Source organism: Archocentrus centrarchus, chromosome 7 (genome assembly GCF_007364275.1).
Source record: "Archocentrus centrarchus isolate MPI-CPG fArcCen1 chromosome 7, fArcCen1, whole genome shotgun sequence".
NCBI classification, from domain to species: domain Eukaryota; kingdom Metazoa; phylum Chordata; class Actinopteri; order Cichliformes; family Cichlidae; genus Archocentrus; species Archocentrus centrarchus.
Window position 1 is genome coordinate 24,122,941 of NC_044352.1, and position 19,201 is coordinate 24,142,141.

General features: G+C 40.2%; 1 protein-coding gene across 5 annotated transcripts in view; it reads left to right on the top strand.

The window, feature by feature from the left end:
• Positions 1-11,950: 11,950 nt before the first annotated feature.
• The window catches only part of prdm16 (PR domain containing 16), a 174,190-nt gene continuing 166,939 nt past the window's right edge, over positions 11,951-19,201 (top strand). For all 5 annotated transcript variants that reach the window (XM_030734103.1, XM_030734106.1, XM_030734104.1 and 2 more), the window contains exon 1: positions 11,951-12,123. In XM_030734103.1, coding sequence (XP_030589963.1) covers positions 11,982-12,123 — 142 coding nt within the window. In that variant the 5' untranslated portion in view covers positions 11,951-11,981. The remainder of the gene's footprint in view (positions 12,124-19,201) is intronic.

The window sequence follows — 19,201 nt, forward strand, 5'->3', positions numbered from 1 at the left end:
AAGAGAGCTGACATCTCTGTCTCAGATGTGCTTTTTTCAGTTACCCTGTGTGTATAAGGATTTAACACACTCATCTATCTCTCACTTGATCGAGGCTCCTACTATCAGTGCTTTGTGTGAGCAAAATCATTTGACTGGAGCTTTCTTTTTTGTCTTGTTTTAGAATCAAACATCAAGCTTAGTATCGGAAAACATCCAGTAGGTTTCTTCATCCTCATGACTCACAAACTCCTACAGATCTGAGGTCAGTGTTGTTTCACTGTTAGATTCATCTCTGTCTCTAGAGCTGTTTTCCAGGACATCCCCTTCCATGTTAAATTTCAGGATCGCCTCTTTTGAGTTTAGCTAAGCTCCACTTCCTCGTCGTCCTTTGCCTCCAATGCCTGACAGGGAAATGAAAGCTGGATGGGGAGATGCAGTCAACAAGGTGGTAGGAATTTTAATGACCAGCTTTCTGCTGACTTTTCCTCTCCCACCGTTTTGGCACTCAAATAATGATCCAGCAGGCTTTGCCATTTGGCACCCACTGGCTTTCCTCACCGAAAAAGGTGGTGGACAGAATAAAGGGCAAGTCCACCTCAACCCCCTTCCCACTCTCTGATAAAAGACAAAGTACATTTTAATTGAAGCAAAGGCAGAGCAGCTTGAATAAATAGATGGACCTATTTTGTCCCCTAAAAGGTGCCTTTGTTTTCTCATACTTTCCTCTACTGTTACTTTTGTTCAGTCGACATGCCTCAAATAAACATTGTTTATGACAAACCTATGCGTGCATGCACTTTGACTTGTATTCTGCACGCATAATCACACACTGTCACAGACTCTACTGAAATCAAGGCTGTGAAATCCCTTGCAGCAGGCATTACCTGAGACCAATGAGCAGAGAGCATTTGTCATGACAAATCAGAAGAGCCAGGAGAGTTTATTATTGGAGCTCTGATTTTGGACCAGGGGTGCTCAAACACTCAGCGGTAGGTAAGGCTGACAAAGTCCTGGGTTGTGTGTGTGTCTCTTTGCAAGTGTGGGGCACACTCTATTCCTATCAGACGTCTTTCTCCTCTTGAAGCCGAACAGATCCTCTGGATAAGCTCACTGGTGGCAGAGAACCCCCCCACCCCCCACCCCGCCACTGGCGCATACACACAGACATACATGCATATTTATTCCTACAATAAATACCTCCCCTGCTTCCATCCCACCATCTCTCCCGGCTTGATCTAATACTCAAGTATGATTTTAACTTTTTTAATATTGCATCTTTTTAGTTGGTGTTTTGTAGACGGAGGTTCTGGGGTCATCAGTGCAGACAGGCAGCCAGCCAGGGCGGAGCGGAGCAGACAGCAGCCGATTGTGAATTTGAGTAAACAGATCAACCTGCCTGGCTACAAACGCCATGTTCTATTTTCCCATGTGAATGATGACTGATGATGCTGCACTGACAGCAGCATCTGGATGTGTGTGTGTGTGTGTGTTGTGGGCTCAGTCATATACAAACACTCACGGCAGCATTTGTATGTCCAGCACAGAGTAACTGCATTTTCATTTCAAATCGCTTTGATTTCTCTGCATTTTCAGTGTTTTTTTTGTTTTTTTTGAGCTTCTGTTGTAGAAAAAAAAAAAGAAAAGAAAAAAAAAAAACATGTATGCATAACTAGAGACTGAGTCATTTGTATTCCACAGAGACTGAATGACAAACCTCAGGTAATATATGTTCCAAAATGGATTTAGACCATTGTACAAACAAAGGTTTTGGTTCCGTTGGTATAATAAAATCTTTTTTTTTTTTTGGTAGTCTTTGTGTGAGACTACAACTTACACAGTAGTTTGTTTTCCAAGATGCAGTATACTAAAGAATACTTTACTCGGCTTTACTCATTTCATTCTAGAATTACTATAAAAGATTCAGGACGTTAGGATTTGCTCTCCAGATGAAACCAGAAATGTCTTTATTTTTGTGTATTAAAGAACATCAGCTAGTGTTAACCATGGTCACTTAATTTCCTCCTCATGTGCACTGGAAAGTTGACTGTAGCTGAGCTCTTAAACGATGTCACGCATAAAGAGTTTAACCACCAGCCTTCGAAATCACAACACAGTGATGTAGTGGCTGATGGTGTGAATACAGTGGAGCATGTGATAGAATGATAAAACTCAGTTTTACATTACAATAAACTTTACTTATAAATTCATAAGGAAGTAAAGAGCAGATGGTAACAGCACCATTTCAAAAGAATGTTGTAGAGGGACTCTGATTATTTAATTTTTGTAATGATATTATTTATATGTATATAACTGGCTGCAGAGTTATGTAGAGTTACAGACACACACACACGCTCCAGAGCAGACCATCCCGCAGGACTCGGAAAGCTGAGAGGTGCCACCATGACCCTCCGGGCATACAGGTGTCTATAAGCCCAGTCTTCCACACACTGAATTCCCAGCAGCTGACAGGCAGCTGTGTCCCACAGTAGCCTTTTCCAACTGACAACTTCAAAAGGTTACTCTGCATGGGTCACAGCAAAACATTATTTTCAGCATCTGTGTGACATGATGATGGGGAGAAAAAAAATCCCCAAAACGGAGTGGCAAGTTGTCCAGTTTTACCACATGGCAAATGTCACTGCGTGATATATGAGCTTATGAAAATGGCAAGTGAGGACAGGGCGGATCACACATCCAATCATGTGACGCACTTTATTAGCCCAACCAAAAAGACTGAATCTTTCCAATCTAACTGTGACACATTTGGTCTACAGATGAGCTCCGCTGTAAAACAAGCCCTTGAAATGTTAGCAGAAATCACAAGGCTAAGTGAAATCCTGCCAGTGATGAGCAATGTAAGCTATCACTGGCACGCCAGCATCCCGCTGTGCAACTGTCACCTAATCTCATCTTCCTTAACCTCATCTGACTAAACATCACTTAAGCATTTAACACTAAGATACTCATGCTCATGCACTTTGACACACTTTTTTTTTTAAAGAAATAAGAAGAAAAGGGCCAAATGGTACCAATTTGAAGTCAGTAAACTCTTCTCCTCTAAAATACTGTGGCTTCAAAAGAGTAGTGTGGGTGTCCTGCACAGTGCAATGGAATTGTTATGCACGCTCTGGGATTTGGCAGCTAACTCCCTCGGAAAAGAGCAGGACTGGACGATGACAACCTGTTAAAATTCAGTGTTTGCTTCTCCCCTCCTTTATGATTAGGTAGAACAAGGAACACACACAAACACTCAGCAGCATAAAAAGTGTTTCAAATTAAAGGCGTACATCCAGATCCAGTATGCTCAGCTGTGGTGTATTCTGTTTTCTGACAGGCACAGAAGCTCTTAAATGTCTATTACAGGAGTCAAAAACTGGAGCAACTCAGAGGCCGAGTATAAATGCGTTGTGCAACATGTGTTTGTGCGTCAGACACAGGAGGGCACTCTCTCAGAGCTTCGCTCTGTGGCACAGACCAGATTGCTGTTCACTTGCATTGTGCTCTCAGGTATGGGTCTCTGCATTGTTAGATATTTTCTAGTAGTAGTGTTTAATTTTTGTAGATTATGACTTTATCGGGTTCAACCTGATGATGATACCTTAGCTTAGCTTGTGTTTGAATTCTCTTGAACATTTTGTGCCTCAGTTTCCAGTATTTCCTGTTTCCATTGCCCTTTTTTTCACCACTAACATCACATGTCCCCTTTTGGCTAAGAGTTAATATTTATCCAGGTTGTGCATTAAGCTGTCTGCCACTTCAGCACAAAAAACATGCAGCTCTGATGCACACTGAAATTCCTTTGCACTATTTTCTCCCCCCCCTGCTTCTTTCTTCCTCCCCCTTGTTCTCAAAGTAAGATGACTTAATTATGCAGTTCATCCACCCTGTTTGTGTGGGTGAGTTTGTCTTAAAGAAAATCTTCATTAACTCCTCCATGTAAACCTTCACCGTGCCACCCCAGGGTTTTGTGCTGCGTAAAGCAAGCACAAAACCCTGGGGTGTGGAAGTAGGGTGGTCCTACGGAGGAAGTGGCGGGGAACCCCGGGAAGTGCTGTTGTTTTTGATGTGTTGCTGAAGTCCCGCCCAGCCCCCCCACCCAGCATCGCCATCACTCCCCCACCCTCTACTCAAGGTTCTATTAATCATCCTGTCAGTCCAGCAAGACACGCATTTGCTTTCTTGCCACAAACACATATACACTTTGCAACAAAACAAACAAATAAATAATGTAGCTGGTCGCTGCCTGGCTACAAGAGTCTAAGGAGAGGATGGGAAAATGATCTTGATGGAAATGGAAACGTGCAGGAGAGCTGCTGGGTTTGTTTGCTACTTGCAGTGTTTGTGCCTCAGATGTTGAAACCTTTATTGGTCTTTGTTGGGCTGTAGAGTGTTTGGTGTTTTATGGTTTGTTTCCTATGAAATGTCAGGCTTATAGAGTAAGTGTGCAACTTGGCCTAACTTAGTTTTTCTCATGCCGGGAAGCCATCCACTCCTGTGAGGAAAACAGGCTAACTTGAAAATTTTTCCTCAGAGTAAAATGCAGACCACTTCTTGGTAACGCCGCACTGTACTGTGAAAGCATGTGTGCGCACACAAAGGACTGTTTATCTGTGTGGATGGGTATCGGGTAAGTTTTATTCGTCTTCATGATTTGAGAAAATCCCTTGCATATATCCCTTGGACTCAGGGTCTGCATACCTTGGCAGTGAATGTGAATGACAAAAAAAAAAGTGCATCCATTTAGCTTGAGAATTTCAAGAGGACTTATAAATTTGTGTGAGAGATGCAAATCTGCTACAGTGAACAGCTTTTTTTTTTTAACCTGAACAGAAAAGAGATGCATGTGAATATTTGCATACTCTCAGATTTGCTGATGATTCTGATGATGAAGATGTCATCAAGGGAAAAAAACAGAATTGTTATCCTAAACATTTTTAAACTGTTTTTGCTTCAAAACTGGACAGAGGAAATACTTCAACACTGAGCCTTTGGCATCCCTCCTTCCACCATTATGAGTATGTGTATGTTGTACTCTGGGGCCCCACTTGAGCCAGTTGCAGTGATGTCATTCCCTGCATACAACATTGCGATAGATCAGTGCGGTTTCAGTGGTCACATGGAGACTGTGGGATCTGAAGAAGTTTGGAAATCTGGCCAGATGTCATCTGTGTGCCTGAAAATTAATTTCATTGACTTGAATTGTGTTTAGGGATCAAAACCTGAACAGTTTTTTTTATGTAACTTGTTTAAAATAATTGTTTATAGATTTGAATTATTTTATCAAAAATATTACAATCATTAATTATGGATTGTAATATTTTATCAAAAATATTACAATCCATAATTAATGATGTTCTATAAGGCAGTTCTATATAAATACCCCAGGGTGGTCTTTCTCTCCTAGTTATGCAGATTAATTTAAGCTAGATTTGACACCCTTTAAGCATAGCAATCTCTATTTGTTCAGTGCAATAACTATATGCAGTATTTTCCTGAATCGTGCTGTGCTATCAAAGCAGGCATGATGAGAACCAACTCCAAATCTGATATTCATTCAGGCGAGAACTTGCAGGTTAAACCTTCAGAGGGCTGTATTTCAAAGATGAGACCCAGAATTATCAAAAGCTAGTGTGCTTCAAAGGGCTGGTGAGGGCTGGCAGACAGCTCTCTGGAGTCCTAACCCAGTGCCATGCCAGCCTGGCGTGAAATGGACACTTGTGGGCTCGGCTTGTTCTGTCTGTCCACAGTTGTTATTGATAACATGCACGGGCCTCAGCACTTGGTGTTGCCCAACGAGCCTCTTGTACCCTGCCAAGTTGTGTGTATGTTCTTAGTGTTAATATGTCTGCAGTCTGCATGAGTGCTTTCACTAAGTTTAGCAAAGGAAATGCGAGTCTGCAGCAAGCTTTAGTTCTGTGGTGAGCTTTTAAAAACGCTTATAACATTTCCTGAGCTTTTCTTTCATTGTTCACTTCATTTCACCTTAAATTTTACTCAAAACTCTAAAAATGATCTCTTGTCTTTGTGACAAAAATTATTTTAGTTTAAAGCTTATACAGATTTAATAAAATATTTGCTTTTACCCATTCCTTGATTGTAATATAGTCAGCCTATTATAAATATCACCAATCCTTGGAAATAATTCACAATGTATTATTATTATTAATAAAATTATTTTTATTATGTAGAATTTATTTTATGTGTCATGTAAGATATCATTTGTTTATAATTGCTTATATCATCAGCCTCAAATAGCTAACAAACTCCTCCACAAACAAATAAAGGCCTAGAGGCCTTTCAGCCAATACATTAAAAAAAATGGCTATAAATGAATATAATATTATTGGTAGGTCTACTAAAAAGCCCATATTGATGTAGCAGGCTGTCTTCGCCCCCACTGTGTCACTGAACTTGAAGACAGTGTGAGTATTTTGGCTGAGTTGTAAAATATGACAGCCCCCCCTCCTCCCCCCACGCCCCGCCCCCATCGCTCCAAACTAAAAGATTAACATTGTGATTCCCAGTGTCCCAGCAGACAGCTTGATTGATTACATCATATTAAGGTCATTTCTACATCGGGGTAATTTTCACTCAAGCCTCAAGGCGATATTTTAATGTGCATTTGTTTGGCGGGGTTGTCGGCACCACGCTCCTCTGATCAGCGGGGAAATGGATGGCGACATTAACGAGCGATTAATTAAAAACAACATTAATGATGATGGGACGGAACAAACACTTTTTTTTTTTCATATGCAACAAATTCCCAAAACATTTTTTTTCTTTATCGGATTTTTAATTATTTTTGTTTAAATTTTGCGAATTTTTTTTTTTGTCAGTGGTGGTTTCATTTGGTCACACCAAATTTTCTCTTTGATTTCAGCCACGCATCACGTGGTTTAAATCAAATATATATATATATATATATATATATATATATATATATATATATATATATATATATATATATATATATATATATTTCTATATATGTGTGTGTGTGTGTGTGTGTGTGAGAGAGAGAGAGACGGTGTAATATAAAATATATCCTATACGTTTGCGTTTGAAGAAAATAAGTATTCCAACACCTTGTTACATTCAGTAGGTTTTTAATTTTTTTTATTTGGAATGTTCTTCCACAAATAAAGAAATACAGCTCTTAACACTCAAATAAAAACGAAAATGATTACGTGCATTTTTTTTCTGCTGTAACTCGGTGTTTTAAATGAACTGACAGCTGAATTCATTTTTCAGGGACCACTTAAACGAGCAGCGTAGAAAAGCGCCCACCTGGAAGTATTCCCAGTCAGCCATTTCCAGGAGATTCTAAGTGTTACTTGATAAGGTTTATTAAATAAATTTTTACGAGTAGCTTGTGGCAACTATTTGAATAATGAGATTTTGGTTTTCTTCCCTCTGTATTTTGCATAAATCGTTGTCTACTATAAATTCCAACTAGCCAATATTTACCCGCACACACTGACATGTTTCTTTTTTCCTTCCCAGGTATGAACCGCATTCGCTAAAAAAAAATTCCCTCCAGCTCAGGTCTCACGCAGAGTCTGTATCTGTACAGTCGCTGCCCTGTAACCTCTTCATATTCCCGCTGTCGGTAGCGGTGGCGCGTCAGTCTCTGACAGCATGTTAACAACGCTGCAAAAGGTCCCGGAGAAACGTCTTGGATTAGCGGTCAGATTTCCTATTTCCCAGAGACGCACGAGGTCTTGAACCCAATTAATGACTAATAATTACTTAGGCAACTTCACTCTGAACGCTTCTAGGGACTTCATTAGAGGAAAGAAGGGAGCGGCCTGCATTGGAGTGCCACTCCAGACTCAGACTTCACCGGAAGTTTGTAATTGATTGGCTGCTGGAATCATGGTGAATTTGTCCTTACTGATCCGTGGAAAATGTGTTGTGTTTATCCGTCCCCGTGTCTGAGGTGTGTGGATCATCATCCTCTCCCCACAACACACCAAAGCAGTGCGTGTGTTTGTGTGTCACTGCGGAGGCCCTATAGTGCCCTGCCACAGCTAGTTACCATGTTTACTCTCCCATTACATGAACTGTGGCAGAATTACAGTTTGCAAATTTACAATGCTCAGGGCGCTAACAAAAGGGCCCGCTGCGGCTTTTTGATGTCCTCCGACTCGCGTCATCCGCAGGCCGGACCGCGAGGTGCTCCATTTCACATATCTAATGTGCCCTGATGTTATCTGCGCGTAACGTCTAATCCAGAGACCCCGAGCCTTTTCCACCGCGGATAAAGCTTGGGTTTCAGCGGCCTATGTGTGTGTGGGTGTGTGGGAGGGAGTGGGAGGCGAGGGTCGGGGTACAGTCGCCGCAGACCACACCAGTCCACAGTGCTGTACACCTCTGTAAGTCTACTCCACCCCGCCTCCACCAAAAACTCGCACACCTATTAGGAACACGCGCGCACCTAAATATTTATCGCGATACTACTTGGTATCAAACCGTCAAAGGTTTGTGGATTAATCTCCGTTATTATCATTACATTTTTTAATAAATAATTAGATGAACCGGTGAACTGTTATCAGGGCACAGTATTTTGAGTTTAAATTAGGTGTTTTTTTTAAACCATATTTTCCAGGTCTGAGAATGCCGTTGCAGCGAATAGCCTGTGAAGCCAAAGTTGTATAACAAAGTAAACATCCGACGTTACAAGGAGCACGACTGCCGTTGCTTTGTTGAGAAATCTCGTGGACACATCACGTTAGGTAAACACGCCATCGCTTCATCAAAATGAGCTCTAGGAATTTTCACCGACTCAAATGTGTCCTTTAACACTGTAAGCACAACAAGCACACCCTCCAATAAAGTGGCTTCAGATGCAGTTAGAGGGTTTGTGATGCTGCACAGAGGAGGATGCTTCCCTCACTCGCGAATTTTAGGCTTTTTGCAGGTTAAAGGCCAGCATAATAAAATAATCATAAAAGTCTGGATAATTATAGGCTTCGCATATATTATTTAACTGGATCTCGCTGTTGTTTGTGCCTGTTTGTTTGTTGTCACTTTCAGCTGATGATGAATCCCATCTGCTTCTCTTTAGTCTAATTAGAGGGAATAAAACGGAGAGCACGTGCAGAAGACTGAACACCAGTGCAGCAGCACACCTCTCTTCCGGGGACGGAGCCAGCAGTGCTGCCTTCTTGCGCTCTTTCCAACGGCGAGACAAAAGAGGAAAAAAAAGCCCGTCACATTTCTGGAAAGTGAATACTACGAAACGCGAAGTTTCTCCGAGCAGCCGTTCTATGTTTCCCCAAACCATTTAAAGCTTTAAATGGCGCAGAAAAGTATTCCCCAACGGCCTAGTGTCGGAGAGCAACACTTTTCTTTGCAAGCGTAATCACAGTTAATTGCTCCTTTAAAAAAAGGTGTTGCACCATGTGAAGTCATTTGTCCAACCCGATGTGCAGGAAATATTGAGAGGCCTGAACTTTTTCGGGCCACTGATGGAAATGATTCCGACAAAGTGGAGAAAGTTCTGCTGAATGTCTTTTTTTTTTCTTCCAGTTTTCCCCTGACTGAAATTGGATGAAGGAGGAGGTATCGATAAAGCCGGTCGATTAAGACAATGGATTATTGATGGCTTGTCGCCACGCTCCCACGGTTCCTTCAGACACCAAAAGGAATAAACAAAACCTTTGTACACGATTGTTTTTCACATAATTTATTACGAGCTTATCGACCCGTTTCATTCGCTCTGTCTGTCCCTGTTTTGCGCCGCATACAAGGCCGTGAGCTTGTGTCTTTTAAAAATAAATCCCCCGTGTTTTACCTGATGTTTTTTTTCTCTAATTGTCAAAAAAAAATTAAATAAATAAATAAAAAAATTATAGCATAAGTAACAAGGTGGCTTTCCCATTACTCTTTACACTCTCTAAACTATAATTCTCATGCATTCTGTCAAGCCAACCACATAAACCTCCTCGCCTCATGATGCAAGACAAACTCCCTAATATGCACTTAATGTATGCTAATTACTGCTGATTGTTATTGATTAATGATCACCTCATTCGTTTCACTTCAACCCGTGAGAAAACATCCCACGGCTATTTCTCTCCAGCATAGACTGGAGACGTGTTTGATAAGATCGATCCTTTACTCAGATCAGTGTGCACCGTAAGAAGTCCCCATGCAAGGAAATCAAAGAATTGTCACACATCACGGAATTATTTACATGGCAATGTAATTCAGAAAAAAATAGCACAACAACAACAATAATAATAATAATAATAATAATAATAATAATAATAATAATAATAATAATATAATGGATTTGTAAGTAAAATATCCCATAAAATATGTCCAGGGAATAGATTCCTGCCGCTCTCCCAGCAGACTGCAGTTGCTCCATCGTCACCGATCTTTAATAGGCTCCAACATAGAGCCGCCTTTATTCTGCTAAACTAGATGGAAACCATTCCCATATGACATGTAGGCTAAAGGCCCACGCAGGCACCACATGAATATATCGACTGGCCTGGCAGCCCACACGGATCTTGTTACTTTTAAAAGTAACAAGATGATTTAAAAATAATAAAATCGGAATAGATGTTTACAGCTTTCAGTCTCTTTCGCTTTTTCATGAAAAATTCGGTCATCAGCAAAAAGATACTGTTAGTATGATCTAATTTAACGTAATAATAATAATAATAATAATAATACACATTTGACATTGTAAAATAGGTGCAATAAAACTACAGTGTCCAGTAGATATCTCATATAAATACCATTTATTTCCTAAATTGTACACTAACAAGTTAAGAAAAAATTATGTGAATAATTATGTAGCTGTGTTTGAGCAATTTTTTTTTTTTGCTGTTAATAGAAATCTAAATTTTACCTTTGAGTCCTTCAGGCTACATCGAGCTGCTGGATGCACGGATTAAGGTAAAGACGGTCTTCCTCTGCCTGGAGCAAACAAACAAACAGGTGCAAGGCAAAAGTCACAGCTGCAACGACAAAGCTTGCATTCTGTCTACCTGCGTTCAGGTGATCCGCGAAAGCAGTGCGCACGGTGTTGGTAACAGTGAGCACAGAAACGTATCCAAGAAATAACCACTAGGATTGTTACAAATGTGAATACAAAAGAAAGAAAAAAAGAAAGAAAGAAAGAAAGAAAGAATGAAAGCCTGGACGTGTCTCCGGTAGGACTCTGCTGGTGAAGGCGCCGTGCATGCGTCAAACAGCTGCTGGCCGCTGCTTGTCCTGAGGGCAACAAGGTTTACACACACACACACACACACACACACACACACACACACACACACACACACACACACACACACACACACACACACACACACACACACACCAAATCATAGGTTGTAAGCTTGTAAAGTTGCAACCACAATCGAGCCCGAGCCTTGGACCTATTTACGTGTGCGTGTGAATTAATGAAGTTAAAAATAACCTCTGCAATTCCAGCACTTTTGGCACAACACACGCTGAGCTATCAGCCGCGGCAACAGCCTAATTACAAAGTTTCTGTAAATCTGTAAATTAAGGAAGAAACCTCTCTCTCTCTCTCTCTCTCTTTTTAGCAGGACAAACAAATAAATACACAGATGAAAAAAATACTAAGTAATCTATTACCTTAATAATATTTAAAAAATGTAATTCCATTATTACAATACGACCTTGACCTCACCACCATACCTGACTGTGCTCACCGCTGTGTTGGAGAAAACCAAGCAGTCGCTGTTAAAGGGGTAAAAATCCAAGAGGGTGCTGGCAGGAGCTGAATGGGGCGGGTGGAGGGTGTAGGGGTGAGAAGGGGGACGAGGGTAAGGGGATGGTAAGGGGAGGGAGGGAGGGAAGGTGAGATGGTGAAGAGAGAGCAGGAGGAGAGGAAGAGGAGGAGGGGAAGAGATAAGTGATCTAAAGGGGAGACGATAGGACAAAAAAGTGATGATGATGAATACATTGGAAAGTTTTTTTGGCCCCGGCGAGGGTGTCAGATTGAATGGCCTGTGCGCATGTGCGAAGGTATCACAACTGACAATGCTGGTGAGATGAAGATAGTGTTGTTTGCTGCTTCTGGGCTCACGGAGGACGACGAGAGGAATCTACAAGCCGACAAGATGAGATCCAAGGCGAGGGCGAGAAAACTGGCCAAAAGTAGGTCTATTTTCCCCTTCTTATCGCTTTCACCCGCCGGCTTCAAACTCCCGGCTGTGTAGATGTCCAGTGTGTCCTTGTCATTTGCCATACCCTTAAAGGAAGATAGGTCTACTCTTTGCTCAAAGATAACTTTTCTGCTATAAATACGTCCCGTTACGGCCGCTCAGTCTCGTTTCCCTGCATGCTGCGGTCTTGGCTTCGCTGGTTCCAGTGTCAAAAAGTTTTCATGTGTGATGAGAAACGCCGCTGGTGCTTTAGCTGATTGCACTCCGATAAAGGCAGAGATAAACACTGCCTTCCAAAAACAGCTTCATGTTGTATTTTGCTCTTTTCGGCTGTCGGCGCTTCCCCGAAGGCGCAGATTTCTCTCCCGAAGCCGCCAAGAAAGTTGTCGAAATGGATAGTAACTTTTTTTTTTTTTTTTTCATAGAGCCGTTTCAAGTCTTGTGAAATAATATTCCCGGCTTTTGAAATAGTGGGCGCTGTGGTACTGCTCTGCTGCGCGCTGCTGCTGCGCCAGAGCTCACGCCGAGCTGGGCGCGCTCTTTCATTCGCCTGCAAACTGAGACGCAGAGATGCGAATTTAGAAAGAAAAAGCAATATTTTAATGCAGAGTTTCCATCCCGCTCAAATCTCAGCAGATATTGCTCTCCTGCAAATTTGTTTCGTCCCAAGGCCACCGGACTGCAGCAGGCTGTTTCCTCCTCGAGGGAATGCCAATCAATAATGTGTCTTGAGAGCGCCCATACGACGACTTAGTGGACTGTTGCTCGCGTCACACGGAAAATTCATGTATTCGGTTTTGCGAACATGAGCACTTTGTTGTTGGAAATGGACCATGTTTATCGTTTGACATTTGTTTGTTGTTGGTGGGTTGATTTATGAATTACATTTACTTAAACCGCCTATTTTGTTCTTGCATGAATGCACTTTGTTTTCTACAGCCTGTGTGGATCACTCTGCTTATTTATCCACAATTCATTTGAAAGACAAATGCTTCATAACATCGCAATTTGACGCAGGCCTGTTGTCATTTTATTCTGTTCTGTCTCGCTGTTTGTTTTCGTCTAACCATAGTGACTTTGGCTGTGGTTTTATGAAACATGCAGAGCTTAAAACAAGACACTGTGTTGTACTTTTTTTTAATAATGGAAAAAATATATTATTTTAGGGATATGTCGTTTTGCTGATTGCGTGTTTCCAGGCCTTCAAAAACTTTGTAGCGTTGCCTCTGTCCTTGTTAATTCAACATGACCTCGACCTTATTTTAGACGCAATTAAGGCTATTAGACCCAACGTGAAACAAATACGTGTGCCAAACATTTTAAACAAACATGAAATGTGTTTATTTTTGATGAGCGTTACTTGCAATACACCCCAAATAAATCTGGTATATTTTGGAGCAGTTTAATACATTTTAGCAGAGGGTTTCAGCGCTCTTCCAATGAGAAAAACAATGAGAACAAAAACAATAACATTTCCCCCCCCCCATTTTGCAGTCACATTCTTGTTGTTACCGTAACGCTTCACACGTTCTCCATATACGAGAGCGCACAGACAAAGTTCCTGTATAAGTTTAAGACAAAGCAAGAGAAAAAAGAAAGAAAGAAAGAAAAATGAGTGAAAAGCAAAACGCAAACTACGCTGCTTTGTGAAAATACTTAAACATGTGGAGGATCCAGCCTCTTGCCAGTAATTGCACTTGGTCTTGATCTCTGAACAGCCTTGATAGTCTGTTGATCCGGGTGCTAATGAACACAAATACCTGGCTTTGTAGCACTCACATCGGAGCACTGGGAGCCTCTGCAGCTCAGAGGCCTCAAATCTGTTGTGTTGCAGCGGTAGGAAAAACAGAGCAGACAGAAGGCATGAAAAATATCATGTTCTTCCTTAACATTCAAATCATGCAGGCCCACAACTTTTGAATGCGACACGGGGGAGTGTATTTCAGCACCCCCCCCCCCCCCCTCCTCAATTTTGATGAGTAAGACACTTTCTACTGTAGCTGAATACAGTAGACTACAGGCCCACGGCATTATGCAGCAGCTGCTTTATCATTTTTTAGTTTATTTTTTTATTTTTAAATATTATGTTATTCTCTCGGACACTGACTACACATTAAAGGCCACGACATTAGAATATTTTACTCTATAGTTTTGCCCAGCACGACTATGTGAGCGCTTAAATACAGCTGGGCATTGATCACTAACAAGCTATGTATTAGTTCTGGTTTGTTGACATTACTCGTTTGGGTCAGCATTAATGAATATTAATGACAAAATATGGTTTTACTTTCTCTGTTCCTGTGATTATATATATATATATATATATATATATATATATATATATATATATATATATATATATATATAGTATATATATATATATAATATATATATATATATATATATATATATAATATATATATATGAAATATAATATTAAAGATGCGACTTTTAATTTGAGATCAATGTCTACTAGTATTTATTAATTTTTATTTAAAATGTTAAACAGTATTTTCTCAACATTTTGTTAAACCAGTGAAGAAATCTGTGGATACACTTGAGCCTTAACGTCACATCTCTTTTTATCGAGGGAAACGATTTTGATGAGACTTGCCTTTTGTTATCTTAAAAAACAAAAAATCAATACAGGCAATCTGGCTGAGAATAAAGACGGAAACTGACAATATAATTGCTTTTGGCATTACTCACAATGAAGTCATACGTGTGTGTGTTTGTGTGTGCGCTACAGAAGGGTGATTGTGTTTGAAATGTTTAACACCTTGCGGCTGTTTTATTGTGGTATTCTTAGGGGTCCATATGTAGCGTTAAATTGTGTGTGTGTGTTTTTCTTTTCATTAAAAAAAAAAAAATCAATTAAGACTTCCGGTTGAGTGGGTGTCCATTTATTTTCCAGGTATTTTTTTCAGCACACAGGTGAGACCAATACATACATACACATGCACGCGCTGTTGTCTTCCTCTCCCGCTCTAAAAAAAATAGGTAATTAAAATAGAACCGCGTGATTTCTCACACATGGAGAAATAGAAAGCCAATGAATGTACGCAGATTGTACTTGCGCACATTATTGATTTTTTAAAAACACATATTTTAGTTCTCTGCATTACCGGCCAATAATCAGAAAGTAGTGTCAGTTTTTTTTTTTTTTTTTTTTACAGTCTCACTTTTGCTGGTGTTGTTGATTGGCCGGATGCGCACAATTTCCTCTTGAACGCACCCCCTCTATCTCTGTCTCTGTCTCTTTCTAGCATGTATACACTAATTGCAAGATATCCTATTGATCTTCGTGTTAAAGGCCCCTTTTTAGATGGACTCCCAGTCATGAACTTGGCCTAGCTCAACAGCTTCTGATGTTTTGACAGAAGTAATAAAACCCAACCCATAACACTTTAAAACCAACAATGGTAGCTATGTTGAACTTCTGGCTAAACGTTCAGGGACCCAATGTGTTACTGCTATGCAGCGGTAATGTGTGTCAGATAGCACTCCTTCATGTTCACAGATTAGAGCCTGGACATAAAAAAATGATAGGATCATCAAATGCAGAGGAAATCTACAGTAGTACTTTAAGTGCTTTTTGTAGTTACTTTTATGAAAATGTAAATCTCAGTTTTAGTTGCTTTTATTTTGAAGAACAGCAGCAAGCTACTGCAGGCAACAGACATCCGCAGAAAGATCGTTAATGACTCTTATTTTGATGGTTTAAGAAGACTTTTTTTTTTTTTTAATTTGTGGCGTTACATTCGTTCATTCATGAATTCCGACGATTTGCTCACAGCGCATTTACAGTACACATAACGACATTTGCTTATTTTGAATGTCGGTGATGCTGGATATGATATGAAATAAAAAATACCTGTGAGATCTGTGCTTTATTGCTGCGGACCCTGCATGGCTAAAACAGGGAGGGAAACCTGAGATTCTTGTGGTTCCATTGAGCCCATTTGCATTCATGTGTGATGATGTGAATGATCTTTGGAGCACTCTGATTTCAGGCATCACCGTTTGGCTGCTGTCGAAATGTGTAGCATGTGCTACTTCTGCATAGTATAGCCTTTATTTTATTATTATTTATTATTATTATTATTATTATTTTAAATCTATTTTTCTTTTACAGACATACTGTTCACCTTGTCATGAAGACGACCTAAAATCGAGTTTTCGCCACAGAAACAGTTCATTTATTGAATTTTACATGGCTTTGGGCATTTTGATCAGAGCATTTGGACCGATTTTAGGATCATTTGTGTCAGTTTTTGAATGACTGAAAAATTGTGTAGCCTGACTAATTGCATCAGTCCACACTTGGCAAGGCCACATTTGCTACATAAGTACTTGATTATAGAAGTTTGTTGGATGTCATTTCCTCATTTTAAGTGTGTACATGTGTAGATTGCAGATTTGTGTGCATTGTGAGGAGAGAGGCTCTTACTGGTTTTCCGTATTTATTTCCTTCTATGATCATCTTTGTCCACATGTGTTTAGTAAAATGTTTTTTGTACTAACATAGCCAGAACACACTGTATGAAGTCCTGTGAAAGGAGTAGCTTTACAAATGACATTTTAAAAGCTAAGGAAATTTATACGCTACACATCTGCATGTTTGTAGCATATTAATTTGTTGCAGAGGAAGTTCCTCCAGTTGAGGTTAGGACAAGGTCATGGTTATGGTTAGTTCAGCATCTAGACACAGTCTCATGCAGTAACATATGGTCACCATTTGATTAGATTCTGTAACATGATTCAAATAAAGGCTCATTGTTTTTTTTGTAACCATTTTCCATCAGTCTGCATTCAGCTTCTAAAGAAAACTTATTTATGATCTCATCCACCTGCACCAGGAATACACAAAGGTGATAACTAAACAAATGATTAAGCTATGATTTATTGCAGCTGCACTGCTTTTAATAGAACAATTTATCAAACTTTGATTCAAATATATCAGTTCATTTGTGTAAACCCTGTCTTATGATTTTTTTCTTTGACTATCTTTGGCTCCTCCTTTTCCCTGGTGAAATGGGGGCAGTGCTTTTATTGTTATTCAGTCAGTTACAAGTGCCATAAAATGTAACAATATGTAGGAATGTGGATGATGAAATGACATAAGAATCCCAGGAAATACAGAAAGTCTCATTTTATCATCCAGTAATTATGAGGGTGTAATTATTGATCGCCCCTTTTGTCACTGATTTTTGTTTCCTTGTGTTTTAACATTTGCCATCATTGGTGACCCAACCCTCCCTATCACATCACTTTCAAGATATGCTGAAATCATTTCAAGTAAAAAGGTTGTGTTGACCGCTAAATACCTTCCTATCCAAGCCATTAATTGCATTATTTCATTCTGCATTCAAGAGACTGAATAATACATAATTCTGGTTTGGGTTCCAAGAATGAGAATAAATGATTTCAGTATCAGAATAATTTTTTATTATTTTAGCAGAATAATGAAGCCACAGTGACTCCTCACTGTTCACTGAGTCTCACTGAAGGCTTGCTTTGAAACATTTGACTTTCTTTTCATAGTTCCCTGCTTTGAAGTGACACATACACACGCACACATTGAAACCATGCATACAATATAATGCAGATGGATCTTGCGTGGACACACACACACACACACACACACACATACACACACACACACACCTCAGTGGTGACAGATTTTTGTGCATTGGTATGCTTTAAAACCCCAATCAATCACAAACTAGAAAGGTTGAGTGTAAATGTCATCCAAACAGCAGGAGCTGGCACCGTTGGCTGACTAAATGTGTGTGGGAATCAGTGTGTGTGCACCATTTTGTACAGTTATTGGAGGTCCTGTCACTGTTTGGAGCTTTGACCTTGGCCAAGTCTGGCACAGTGATGGGTGGGCACCTGGACGCACGCAGGCACTCTCACACAAGCATGCATACGCACACACACGCACACACACACACACACACACACACACACACACACACACACACACACACACACACACACACACACACACACACACACACACACAGATTTTAGCGCCATGCGTCTTGCCTGGTCTCACGCTGGCCATACCATTGCATTAAGCTCTTGCACATGGCTTCAAATCCCATTCATTCCACTGATACATTTACCTCACTGTACTCAACTGGTAAAAAATGCCTCTTTCCCAACTTGCGCTGTGACCTCATCTGCTATGTTTGGAAAAACAGCAATCTCCAGATCACTTTGTAGTGGAGAATCTGACATGTCCAAGAGAGTATGAGATATATCGCTGATGTTTTCTTTCTTTCTTCTTCTTTCTTTTTTTAGCAGCCCCCTGTTTTTTGTCTCTTCTCATACTCTTTGTTTGCTGCCTGCAGAGGGGGACGGGGGTGTTGGTTAAAAATAACTGAACAAAATGAGCCGTATGTGTTAGTGAAAATGAGGTTAAAAAAAATGAAAGGCCATTAGTCTGAAGTAAAGTGCATTTTATCTTGACCTGTGTTTGCTTATCAAATTATGTCCAGGCACTGGTGGGTCATGTCTAGAGTATTCCATCCAGCTTCTCAGGACTAAAAATACATCAGGACTGCTGGAATCATCCCATTGGAAATATCCCATCTTTACTTCCGAGGATGCTGATTAACACTAAATGATTAGCTCTATGTGTGTCTTGCGTGATTGTGTACCACCCACTGTTAAACAGTGTGTGTTGTTTGCAAAACAAGAGGGCAAATGTGTCGAGTCCCTAATTAGTGTGCACTAACAGCCCTCATGATTCCCCCTTGAATTGTGATATCCCAGGGATTGCTCAACATTGTGACTAGTCTTATCTGAGTCTAATCCTGAACTGTTTGGTATTAACCCGCTCACTTTCTCCCTCTTTCTCACTCACTTCTTTCAAATCCTACATTTCCTTTCCTGTTTTCCTTTCATGAACTCCCCTTTATGTTGCTTTCGCTTTAATTTACTCCATGTTCCCTGTTCACTGCAGTGCTGTATCTAATTTGTGCTATATTATTTCAACATTACCACATTTTTAATTGTAATGAGACAATATCAGGTTTCTTTTTGTGGTCCAAATGACTGAG